The sequence below is a fragment of the Protopterus annectens genome, chromosome 6.part1, assembly GCF_019279795.1.
Source record: "Protopterus annectens isolate FY-2018-M chromosome 6.part1, PAN1.0, whole genome shotgun sequence".
Lineage (NCBI taxonomy): Eukaryota > Metazoa > Chordata > Ceratodontiformes > Protopteridae > Protopterus > Protopterus annectens.
The window spans coordinates 32,347,226-32,360,901 of record NC_056738.1 but is presented as its reverse complement, the minus strand read 5'-3'; the positions used below and the strand labels follow the sequence as shown (position 1 = coordinate 32,360,901).

At 39.3% G+C, this 13,676-nt stretch overlaps 1 protein-coding gene across 1 annotated transcript in view; it reads left to right on the top strand.

Annotated features, from left to right (window-relative positions):
- The window catches only part of CAD (carbamoyl-phosphate synthetase 2, aspartate transcarbamylase, and dihydroorotase), a gene marked incomplete in the record, with an annotated part of 2,299,829 nt that overhangs the window by 2,220,165 nt on the left and 65,988 nt on the right, over positions 1-13,676 (top strand). Inside the window, 1 exon segment of the mRNA XM_044075466.1 lies at positions 10,477-10,578. Coding sequence (XP_043931401.1) covers positions 10,477-10,578 — 102 coding nt within the window.

Below are 13,676 nucleotides of genomic sequence, written 5' to 3'. Positions count from 1 at the left end.
GATGGGAATTTCCCTTACCATTGTCTTTGGCATGTGGAGAACTCGTACTGTTGAGAGGCAACACTGATCCTGCCAGTTTCCCCACTAAATCCAATAGTTTATGTACATCCGTCTTCAACGAGGTAACTTCCTCTTGTAGCGACACAAACTCCGCTCTGCTCAATGAAGTATCCTGCGGTACCGGATCGGTCATACTGCAACCAAGAACCATAAAAACGAACCTCACCAACCAGTTCAACTATACCAATCCAAGTGCCTGTACTCGGGCAGAACGTGCAGATCATTAAACAATGTGAAAATCACGACTTCAACAACGCAAGGCAAACTGTTTTGTTCAAAAACACTGTTTTAATGTATAAAACCAAATTACATCCAAATGGTTAAGCGCTTTCATCTGTCGCAGACAGATTTCATCAGAACCAAGCTGTCAGTCTCAATCTCTGACGTTTATAGTCAGATTTTGGCGCCTTTTTTAAAAAACTTTTTTATTATAACAAAACAATTTATATATATAGATGTTCATGATTGATTCTCTACTGAATATATATCTACATTTGAAACTAGCCAACTTCATGACTATATTTAAAACTTTAAAAACCATATAAATATATGTATATTAAACAATTGTGTATATAAAAATCAGTTCTTCTATACTATTCATGAATATTGTATAGCTGTTAAGGCTATGTACTCTTTAGCAAGTCTGATGGTTCTAAAGCTTAAATATAATGTATTTATACATGTTTAACATGTATAACACTGTTTCAAACAGTTTCAAACAGTTTCAAACAGCCAATTACAGAATGAAGAACATATTCAATAGAAAATTTCATAAGATGGAGAGAGATGTTGAACAGTACAGAATAGGAAGGGCTTACATCTGGCCCCAGGCACATAAAAAAATGAATAATACCCACAATATTGAACGTAGTGAAGGTAGACATACCCACGACAGGCAGGAGACTAATTCAGATTTTCTGGGGGGCAGATTCTTTCCAGCCCCAAAGAGATACCAAAAGAGACAATATTAGACAACAACCTCAATCTGAATGTGGCCAGGGTGGTCTCAGATGAGAAAATAATACAAGGAGAATTGTGTAGTATGGTGGAAACAAATGAAAATGGTAGTACAGATGCAAATAAAAGAGGAATCCAGCCCAAGATTTACAACTTTAAAGGATTTATGGTATATAACTATACAGACGTGGAAATAACAGAAGAACTATTCTCATTATTTAGTAAAGGGATGAAATTCATACCAACGGGACAGTTCAACTTATTTGACACCATAAAAGAAGTCAAATTATACTGTCGTAGATTAAATTTGGCTTTCCAGTTCAAAGATAGTGTGGAAACCCCTGTCTATAAAGCTAACAAACTGGTGAAAAAAAGTACATATATACCCCCCAATAACAGACATGTAGCACTATATGAACAGGCAGTGTGTAGAGAACTGTATGATTTACATACTAATGTAAGGAAGGGACATGGAATGAAAAGTGAATTTACTGGCAATCTTACAAAAAAAGAAAGGAAAATGCTCAAAGAAATAGTTTCCAACAAAGATGTCAGAGTTATGAAACCCGACAAGGAGGGGATCATATTAACCCATACAAGTGAATATCAGAATAAACTGTATGACATCCTGTCTAATTCGGGGAACTATGAATTGATTTCACGAAATCAAATCAATATAGGTCACAGGAAGATCGACCTGGCTATAGAAGAGTATATGTTGGACAGCAGAATCACGGAGGATGTGTACCATTTCCTCAGGAATGAACATCCCATTTTAGGACACATAATAGGTATCCCCAAGATTCATAAAGATATTCGCAATCCTCCATATAGACCAATTATATCAGCCTCTAAGTCAAAAACATTCAATTTGGGAGTACTGGTGGATGATTGGACAAAGAATATTTACCAAAAGGTCCCCCATTTGATCAAAGATTCCTGGAATTTTTTGAACAAATTAAACAAAGATGTATGGGACTCTGAAATAATGTTTATCACTGTGGATGTAAAGGATTTATTTTCCTGCATACCCAAGGATATAGGACTAGAATATTTCTGTAACAGCTTAAGGAAATATTCTGACTGTACATGGGACAAAATTCAACTCATTATGAGCACTATGGAACTCATCTTGGACCACAATTACATAGAATTCAATGGTGAGGTATTTAGGCAAACCAAGGGAGTTGCTATGGGTGCATCTTGTGCACCCATATATGCAAACTTAGTAATGCTCGAATGGGAAAACCAGTACATTTTCACAAGTGAGTACTATCAGCATATGTTGCTGTATACTCGTTTTTTGGATGACATATTCATTGTATGGAAAGGAAACACTGATACTATCCCACTATTCATTCAATATATCAATTCCACAACGGAATTCTTGAGATTTACACATACGGTAGAAAGAATTGGAATATCATATTTGGATACTTATATTAGTTCTGATGAACATGGATATGTGTCTCAACTATATAGGAAACCGTCCTTCTCCAATGACTACATACAGTTTGGAAGCAGCCATCCACCACACACTTTTAAGAATATTGTCAAGGGACAGTGTGTGCGAGCTGCTCGTATGTCTTCCACCAGAGAAATTATGAATCAAGAAATTGAAAACATTTATCAGTTATTTAAGGAAAGAGGATACCCCAGTAGTATGCTGACAGATGTGACAAATTATGTAAAATCACAATGGGGCAAGAAATATGAACCATTATTAGGGAAATCAGAGATAGTTAAAAATACAAACAATGTGTTCAATAGAAGAGTGTGTGTAATAATGTACAACCCATACACAAATGTGGTGAAGGAAATATTACGTAGACATTGGTATATTTTTAATTTGGATGAAGAAGCACGGAATATAGTGGGCAATACACCCAATATAATTTTAAAAACAGGTATGAATTTAAAAGACTTACAGAAATAAATACCAATGCATGTAGGGGTAAACTATACAGGACAAATGGGACTAGGAAATGTGGAGCATGCAGACAGTGTCAGTATATCAACCAAGTCAAAAGTGTAGTTTTAGAAAATAGTACCCACAGTGTGTGTAAATTCAAGGAGGGAAATTGTAATAGCCATGGAGTTGTATATCTCGCTATGTGTAAAAAATGTAATGTATATTACGTAGGGAAAACAGAAAGAAAGTTTAAAACCAGAATCTATGAGCATTATTATAAAATCAAAAAAGGTGATGAAAATAATGCCTTGAGTAAACATACAAAGGCTACCAGTAAAGATCACATTTTTATATTTGCTATATTGGATCAGGTTGAATGCTCTGTGGATAGAGGCAATTGGAAAGCAAAATTGGGATGCCTGGAAAGTAAATGGCAAATAATGTTAGATGCCACCACGTTTCCAGGACTGAATGAATATATTAGCTTAAAACCTTTCTTACTGTTGGGGAATTCTTAGGAATTCCTTCCAAATACAATAATACAAATAAAATTATATATCAGACAGAGAGCACAAGTTTCAGGTGTTAATGAATAATAAGTATAGCTAGTATTGCGATCTAAGTTTTAGACATCATCCAGTTGTTTGTAAAATTGATGTTAAACATGTATAAATACATTATATTTAAGCTTTAGAACCATCAGACTTGCTAAAGAGTACATAGCCTTAATAGCTATACAATATCCATGAATAGTATAGAAGAACTGATTTTTATATACATAATTGTTTAATATACATATATTTATATGGTTTTTAAAGTTTTAAATATAGTCATGAAGTTGGCTAGTTTCAAATGTAGATATATATTCAGTAGAGAATCAATCATGAACATCTATATATATATATAAATTGTTTTGTTATAATAAAAAAGTTTTTAAAAAAAGTTTTTTAAAAAAGGCGCCAAAATCTGACTATAAACGTCAGAGATTGAGACTGACAGCTTGGTTCTGATGAAATCTGTCTGCGACAGATGAAAGCGCTTAACCATTTGGATGTAATTTGGTTTTATACATTAAAACAGTGTTTTTGAACAAAACAGTTTGCCTTGCGTTGTTGAAGTCGTGATTTTCACATTGTTTAAAGATCCATATGTAGCCCGACATGGTGTCAGGCCTAGAGTCGTTCAACAGACCTCTGCTTCTGATGAGCAATCTTATGCCAGTGATGTTCCTTCAAGGTGTCTGCTTGCAGCAGTTCTGCTTTTCTGAGAGACTGGTATCAGGTTGCAGATGTACCTAGGCACAAGGCCAAAGCTACTTCTAAGAAAGGTTCTAACTTAGGTCCTTTGCTTAGGCCTACCGGCTCCCACACACTAGGTTATCAGCAAGACCTGGCAGGTTAGCCGAAGACCTTGTCTCCTTAGTCAGAGCTGGGCAACCCCCTTTGAAATGTTCCCCAGGGAAAAGGAAGAGGGATTGTACACCTGAAGTTTTCTCTGAACCTCCTGATTCAGATGAATATTCTGACCAAGAAGAGGCTGTCTTTGAGGAGGGACCTTTCCTTACCTCTAGAAGGTTCAGATTCTGAGGAGAATCTGCCTTCAGCTTCACCTCCTCAAGACATCACTTTTGGGGAAACACTCCATCCCATGAGGGAACATTTCCAGTAGGAGGCACAGGAATACCCATAATCTGAAAAGAGGTTTAGGGAGTTCCTTGACCTTCTGGAACACAAACCTTTGGATATTCCTCATGTATATTGGAGGTTGTAGATGATGATTTTCTGGACTCTTCATTGAATCCAAATTATCTATCTCCAGCCTCTTGAAAACCAGACTGATTTTACAAGGTGCTGGACTCCCATAAATACCTCTTCAAAAACCCCCTCTGCTGACCCAGAGGTTGTCACGCCAGGTCCCAAGGAAGCAAAAGTCAGCTCTTCAAATAACACTTTACCTACTGGCAAAGCAGGGCCCTTGATAGGTTTTTGTAAAAAAAAAAAAAGTGTACACTTTAGCTACCCTAGCCATAAGGGCCCTTGGTTGCCAGTTTTCTATGATGAAATACCTACAAAGTATTTTAGATTAAATAAAGCAAAAAGTATCCACCCTGGAGGACAATAACATTTTCAAGGAATTGTTGGACCTTTACCATTCCAGCTGGCTAAACACTCATTACACTACGGCTATGATGCTGTGGAGGCCTCTACCCAAGCTGCTGTATCTGGTTCTGTTATTAGAAGGCATGCTTGGCTTAGAGAACAGACCTCATCAGACCATGTAAAATCCAAACTTCTAGATGCACCTCTGGACAAGGACTTTCTTTTTGGACCAAAGGCTGAGGCTGTGGTAAAAAGGTGGAAGATGAAGAAAAATCTATGCAAACTGTCAATGACTTCTCCAAGTTTAGCCTTCTAGGATTAGTAGGAATTTTCCCACTAAACACTTGTCCTCTCACTCTCATTCAAAAAGCGGCCAGAGGAAGCCCAGGAGGGAAAGGCCTCAAAGGCAGCATCAATCACAAAGGCCCAGGCAGTGGTCCTCAAGAACCCCCAGGCGGTGGAGTTCTAGGCCTCATGGCCCTAGCAAAGAGCAGCAATGACTCTTCCTTTCCCCTACCCCCCTCCAGAAAATATAGGAGGAAGACTATTCCTGTTAAAATGAAAACTGGTCCTTCATTACTTCAGATAAGTGGGGTTTCTGAAAGTTATTTCAGAAGGTTACAGGGTCACTTTCAAAGAGCCATTAAAATACTGAGGTTACTAGGATGTTTGACAAAATCAAAGAACAGAGGCCCTTTCTCAGATTCACAGCCTATGGTCACAGGGCTCGGTGGATCCAGCTCCAGAACATCAAATAGGGAAAGGTGTTCTATTCCAGGCTGTTTCTGGTTTCCAGAAAGGAAGGCTGCTGTCTCCCTTTTCTAGACTTGTCCACCCTCAGTAAGTCCCTGCTGATACCAAAACCCAAAATGTTGACTCTTCAGAAACTTCTTCCCATGATAGACCCTCAGGCCTTGATGGTCACCTTAGACCTAAAAGATGCTTAATTGCACACTCCTATAGAGGAATCAAAGCATTTAATTTCAGAGCATGTACCAGTCACTTGCAATTCTCTGCACTTTTCCTTGACTTGTCTACTGTTCCGTGGTCTTCACAAAGTGTTTAGCTCCTGTAATCGCCTTCTACAGAACAAAAGGAATCCAGATTTACTCCTGGGTAGACGACTGCCTCATTAAAGCCACAAGTCTGTCAATGCTCCTCTGTGATCTATCCTTCACTCAGAACCTCCTCACCTCTTTGGGGTTCACCATAAATCTTCACAAATCCAACACAGATCCATCCACCAGGATAATTTTCCTGGCTGTTCTTTGGATTCCTTCCTTCAAAATGGCTTCCTCTCTCCAGAAAAGGTCTCCTCCTTAATTTAGTGCTTCCAAAACATTATGCAGAAACAATGCCTCCCAGCCAGGGAATTCCTCAGTGCTTTAGGCTACATGGCATCTTGTATCCGTATGATCCCTCTGGCCAGGGTACACATGATGAACCTCCAGAATCTGGTGCCAGCACCCACGTTCCCTAGAGACAAATTCAGCTGATCCCTTGCCTCAAGGAAGAATTTGCATAGTGGACACGGACAAGTGCCCAGATCCGGGGTCTCCCCTTCAGGTTGATTCATTTTCAACACTTTCAGTCTCATAGCAGATGGGAAAATCAGTTCAGACACAAACACATAAATTGTAAAGAACTGATGGCAGTGCAAAAGGGTCTAGTAGCTTTCAAAGATCAGTGGAAACCAGGGGTCTTAGTTGTCAAAACAGACAACACCACAGTCATGTGGTACCTAAACAAGGGGGCACTCTTACCCTCTGTGTCGGCTAGCAATGCTGGTCTGGGAGACCGCTCACACTCACTCTCTGGGGTTGGATCTCATGGTACAGTACCTTCCAGGGACTTGAAACACTCTAGCAGATCATCTCGGCAGGGACTTGATGGATCCTCACGAGTGGCCCTCTGCATCAGGAAACATTTCTCAGCATAGTCCAGAAATGGGGATCCCCACAGATAGATCTCTTTGCCACCACAGAAAATGCTCATATGAAAAGATTGTGTTCCAGGAGCAAACTACCCACAGCCTGGTGGACAGATGTTTTCTCCTTCCTTTGGCGCCACCTGTTTCTTTATGCATTTCCCCCCCTGCCTTCTCTTCCATGGGTCCTCCTAATAATCAGGGAAGAAGGCGCATGGGTCATTGTGATAGCCCCAGACTGGCCCAGGCAGCACTGGTATCCTCTGCTACTAAATTTAACCAATGAATATCCATGGCAGTTGCCTCTGAGAGTGGACCTTCTCACTCAGGACAAGGGGAGGTTTGTGCATCCCAACTTACAGACCCTCAAACTCTCAGCCTGGATAATTCCCCAAAATTCTACTCTGAGCAATACCCTAAGCAGACGAGCTCAAAACATTATGAGGCTAGAAGGCCTAGTACTAGGAAGTCATACTTTGCCAAGTGGAAAAAAATTCTCCATTTGGTGTCAGCAACAAGGCCTCAATCCTAACTCGGCCACAATCTCTGCCTTTTTAGGTTATCTGGCTACCCTGGTTGACAGAGGCCTATCCTTTTCTTCCATCAAAATTCATGCCTCTGCTGTCTCAGCCTATATCCCTACTCTTCCTCCTGTCTTTTCCCACCCCCTGAGTAAACAGTTTCTTAGGGGAGCAGTTCACATCAGACCTTCCAGTAGACCACCCACACCTCCATGGGACCTCAGTTTTGTTCTAGGAAAATTGACTCTACCCCCCTATTTGAACTGGCAGCTTCTGATGAGTTAAAAGTTCTTAACCTGGAAGACTGCACTTTTACTGGCCATCACCTCAGCTGGGGGGGTCTCTGAGCTGCAAGCTCTCATAGCAGTGGAACCATTTTTCATATTCCACCCAGAGTATTATTCAGAACTAATCCATCCTTTATGCCCAAGGTGTTCACAAACACATCCTTGAATCAAGCTATAAACTTGCCCACCTTCTTTCCCAAACCTCTGAACTGGGGAGGAAAGAATCCTTCACTCCTTTGATTTGCACAGACAGCTTTGCTTCTATCTTGACAGAACTAAATCTCAGAAAATCAGACCAACTCCGTGTCCTTTACCATTGGTTGTGAATGGAAACCAGTCTCCAAACAGACCCATCTCCAAGTGGATCTCTCACTGTATTTCCTTTTGTTACAGCCATCATAGTAAAACGCCGTCTGAAACTGTAAGGACTCACTGTGCTAGGGCCACTGCTACTTCTACTGTCTTCTTGAAAGTATTACCTGCCAAAGAAATTTTGGAAGCTCCTACCTGGTCAGCCATGCATACCTTTACCAAATACTAGCACTTACAGCCTTCTCCAAGTCTAGAAGAGAATTTGCCACTGCCATCTTGCAGGGCATCCTCTCTTCTCCATAATCTACCTTCCGCCCTCATCTCAGCTTAAGGAATCATCCCACAAGTCAGAACTGCAACAGTGAGACATGAAGAACATAGTACAGTTGTGTACACTTAACATGAATGTAGATGTTCGAGTGTATTCACTGTTGCAGTCTTCTTTCCCTCCATCCTTCCCCCTTTGCCTACAGTAAGTCTATGTTCTTATTCACTAACCAGAGGCCCTGCAGGCCCCTCTTTATTTGACCCCTGCTTTATGGTTCATCTTGGGGGCTCCTACCTTCTAAGGGGCAAGAAAAAATTAATCTCATGGCGTCAGCTGGCCCTCTTTGTACCCAAGCATACTGACATCAGGATAGGGCTTCCACCAGCCTTAGGAGGAGGGAGGTTTTTACTGTGGTAGTCGGGCTGGCCAAGGGCTTCTACTGCAGGAAATCCCTCAAATCAGGACTGCAACAGTGAATATACTTGAACATCTGCATTTATGGTAAGTGTACACAATTATACCTTCTTACACAACTGTAGTTTAATTTTATATCCTTTTTTTTTCTGTGTCGCTCTTGCAGGTAAGTTATGCTCACTTAGTTTTATTGGGGGTCAGAATTTAGGGACCATGTGGCTTTGCAGTTTCATAAATGTGCTACATCTGGCATTGGGTAGCCATACCCTTGAGTGCACTGTTAGAAAAGGCAAGAATTTGTGCAGAGACTGGGTTTTAAGCATCAGAAATCCCACCCACTGCACAGGGATTCATCAAATATCAGCTAATGTTGTGTACTCATTTTTCAGTTAATTTATGTCCTCCCCTTTATTAGTTTTTTTCTCTCCTGATCATTGCCAGTGCCATCCTACTTTTAGGTCCTGATTATAAAAGACTTCCTGTCAGTATAAGTGACTTAGTGTGATATAAGCGTGCTTTATAGATGGACCTTTTACCAGAGTAAGTCACTTATACTCAGAGCATGGAATCTAGCCCCTTTATTGTAACAGTGTAATTTGGAAGTGGAGAAGAAATAATCCTGGAATCTTGCATTGTGTATCCTTTTTTTTTTTCTGTAAAGGAAACTCCATTATTTCCATAGCTCTTAATGTATGTGAACACTTTCATCTTGACAGTTACCAGGTAAGAATTTACCCATTGTCAACTTTGGAAACTCACGTTTCTAATCCTCTTTGAGCTGCATACATATCTATTAAAACTGGGCCAGATGCAAAGAATCAGTCTTTTGGATATTTTGCATATGCTCTAAAATTTCAGGACTTTTCACAGGCTTCAGAGTTATGTGCCAGATACTTAAAGCCTGAATCCAGTTAACCTAAAATGATGAACAGCAGTGTAACAGTGTTGCTGTTTTGTCAGCATTCTTCTACCCTTCAGACTCTGACCAGTGGTGCAGGTCACTGTAAATGCAGTGAAGTTACGTTTTAGCCTAAAGTTAAAGGCTTGTTCTGCTTTCTGTTACAGTTTGGTGATGTGAGTAGCATTGATAGGTATGATTTTAGATGGTGTACCACTTTGTATAGGACATTACCTAAACTTGGGCATGTGAAAATATATAGAGATGGAAAACTATTGATTATGAATATGTAGAAGTACTTGTTCTCCACTCATTACTTCATGTGAACAGAGAGCTGACAGACTTCTGGTTTTGTTTGGTACTGTAAACGTACATTGTTGAAGTAGGTCTGTGACTGAAAATTCACGGTAGTTGGGAATCGCAAGAAAATGGCAATGAGAAGTAAATTTCCTTTTTATTCTTTTTACTTTTGACGTTGTGGTTTATTCTCCTGCCTTGAAGGCATGTATAGTAAGTGGTGATGCGGGAGGGGCAGTGCTGGTCAGAAGTCATCTTCTGCTGTGCACAGATGAGAAGTATTTCTGGGTCATCACTAACATTTTATAAATTGAGTTCTTTACTGTTCTTTCTCAGAAAGTACATAGAAAATTGTCGGGCTTTTAAGCAATTTCCAGTTCTGACATCAGTTTGTCATGCATGAATCTGACATAATCGCCCTTTTAATAGTACACTTTGTCTTCATTTGATTCATATGGTTATGAACTAGAAATTTAGTCAAATTTCTATTTTCTGCAGATAACCTTTTGTTGTTCTTCCTGTAGGAAGAATTTGACAGTATTGAAGAAGCCCTTCCAGACACAGATGTACTGTACATGACAAGAATTCAAAAAGAGAGATTCGCCTCAGAAGGGGAGTACAACTCAGTAAGTATAAGCGTCTAGAAATGAAAGCCTTTACAAGAGAAATGGCAGCACCTCTTTGTTGTGAAAGGCAGTTTGAAGAGTTTATTCATAAAGATTGACTCATTACTTTTACTTTGTGCAGCTTATATCTATATCATTTCCTAGACATCTTACTGCTTGTTTTTTTTTAATTTTTTCTTTTCCTTCTGATACATTAGTAAAGATGCTTCAAGTGCTTCAGCAGTTAAAGTACTACTCATTATGTATTAACAATGCCTTTTACCACAGTTTAAGATTTGCAGTCTTTTACTGTAAGTTATATCAAGTAAGCTGGGGGGTATGCGTTTGCATTGAACTGTTAGAAATAAGTGCATTCATTCCACTGATACTGTGTGCGGCTTAGAGTTGCACTTAGTGTGAAGAGACCGTCACTAGAATGTCCGATCTTAATTGAAGCTTATACCGTTTAGGTCCTTTACATTCTTTTAAGTTTATGAACTGCCAAGTTAGCTCTTAGTCCCTAGTCCGTGTCCCTGTCTGAAGTGAACAGTGCATTTAGTGGTACATCGATTAGTTGGCATGTCCTTATGTCTGCATCATATTTGCCAGGGTCTGATCTCTGCACTATTTTGAAGACATGCCAACAGTCAAATTGGTGACCCATTAGGGTGCTGTAGTAGGTATGTATGTATCCTGCAATAAACTTGATTCCTTCAGAGACTAGCTCTCATCTGTTGCTTCCTGGGATGGTCCGTCTCTCGTTTGCAACCTGTGTGGGTAAAGTAGGTAATAAAAGTAAGTGAATAAGTTTATCAGGGAGGTAGGTTGCTGAACTGTCTTCAATGGATGTATAAAATAGTTTAATTAGAAGGCAGTTTCTCAGAAAGCCACAGCATATCATATAATTATCAAGAAAAATAAACAGCAGTTTTGGCTGGGGTCTTACTGCAGTGGTTCTAAAACTTTCCTTGATGGCTTACATTGGTCTTCCCTTTCAGGTCATCTGACTTGATGTCCTCCTCTTCCCTGTTGACATTATATGCAGCGAGCCCACAGGAGCACTTAATTTAGGCCACCAGTTAATATAATTGTATTTCAACAGTCAGATAATCCAGCTTTTCTCTGTAATTCATTTAAAGACAGGGCTGCACTGTATTGTCATTAGTAAATGGATCGTTTTTTTCCTGCTCAAACTTCTTTTTTTTTCTGTAGCTACTCTCTCTGTTGGACATGAATGTCAGGAAATTAGTTTGATCTGGTGAGTTATTCCCTAATGCATCCCAAGAAGTGTCTGAGGACATTTTTTTACACCCACATTACATTTTTCTGCTCCTGAGGCATCATTTAAAACGTATTTCAGGATTTTCAGTTAATGAAAGACTTGGAGACTGGAGTTGCTGCTTTCCCAGTCTTCAGTAATGCCTGTAGGTGTTGTAATAATATTGTTTCACCCTCCCCCCAAAAATAACTTTTCACTTTGGAATTTCCCCTTGCCTTTGAAGGGTTGCAAAGTGTAAGATGAGGTACTTGTTGCTCATAAGAGTGTTTTTTTTATTTATTTATTTATTTTTTTTTTTGTACGAGAATTTCCCAGTAGGAGTTTAGTTTAGACCTTTTCAGACGCTAGCAGCACTGGTGATGAAGTGGCCAAGATCCAAGGCTGCCGAGACTGCAGAGAAGGTGTGCTACTGAGATTTTGAATTCAGCACCTTGACAGTGGACAGTTTGTGTGTTACATGGTGAGCTGAGTGTGCATGTCTAGACACTTAGAAACATGGACTGATGCTAATGCCATGCCAGGTCTCGTCTTCATGTTGCTTCAATAGGCATGGCCCTAAACCTGATCTCCAGCACTTTCCCCTCATTGTATGCTTAACTGTGCCTGACAACCCCCATATAATTGGGTCTTAGAAAGATTCTCTCTTTCTGTGTCCTATTGAACTCCTACCATTTTATCCTAGTAATAGTTCTCCAGACAACTTACAGTAACTACACAAGAATTTTTGTAGAAGCCCAAACAACTTGACTTACCTAACTCTCTGCAGCTAAAAATGATAGTAACGAACTAAACTTGCTTTGAAATTTAAGTACAGTTTAATTTGCTTATGCCTATCATACCTAGCTGCACTTATCCTAAGTGACCATTAACCTTTATTTTACTATTTCAACAGTCTTAGCACTATCATTGGTCTGTGTGCATCAGTATTTGTAATATAGATTCCTAAATTACTACAGTAAAAACTCGTGCTAATATTTGCACTTGTATTCCTGTTACTGGCTAGCACTACCCTTGCACCATCATTGACTGTAAAAACAAACTTTGCATTGCATCTTCATAGAATGGTATGATACATAGCATGCTGTCATACACACATCTACTCATAAGATATTAACACTGACCACTTTCATTATAAAAATCCCACCAAAGTATTCTATAAAATAAGCTAATCCTTCCATGTCTGCTGTTAACTGAGTACTTTAGAAAGGTCCTAGATTAGCACCCCTTATTAACTTCTTTGTCTGACCAATTTCATTATAAAAAAAACACAAACTGCAATACCCAAGAAGCTAATTAAATTGTACTTACTCTTGGGCGAATGCTGTACTAATATGCTGTGTTAACATCCCATATTAACTTTCCCTATTTGACCAGTTTCCTTTACACATATCCCACTCATTAACCATATCTTTCATTAGCTCAGTACTATGAGAAGATCCTATGTCAACATCTTACATTAGATTTTCCTTATAGCAAACTCACATGTAAAGGCCTTGTATTACAACCTTCCAACATGCAGCCAGATTCCAATATTGTTTTTTTTTTCGTCTCCTGTTGTACTTCACCAACTGTAGCAGCATGTTATCAACTCTGTCTAGTGGTCCATATTACCGACTCATAACCTTACATCAGCAAAATATTTTACAATGTCCTGGTCATAGCTCTGTTCTATAACTTATTTATATCTCTAGTCATGTTATATTACCTAAAACCCATACATCTCTCTGACCAAACTTAAATATCTTCTCCCTAGATCACGTATATTATAATAATAATGATGATGAATTAATTGCCTGGGCATTCAGTCCCAGCACCACCATTAACATTCTCATTCAAACAC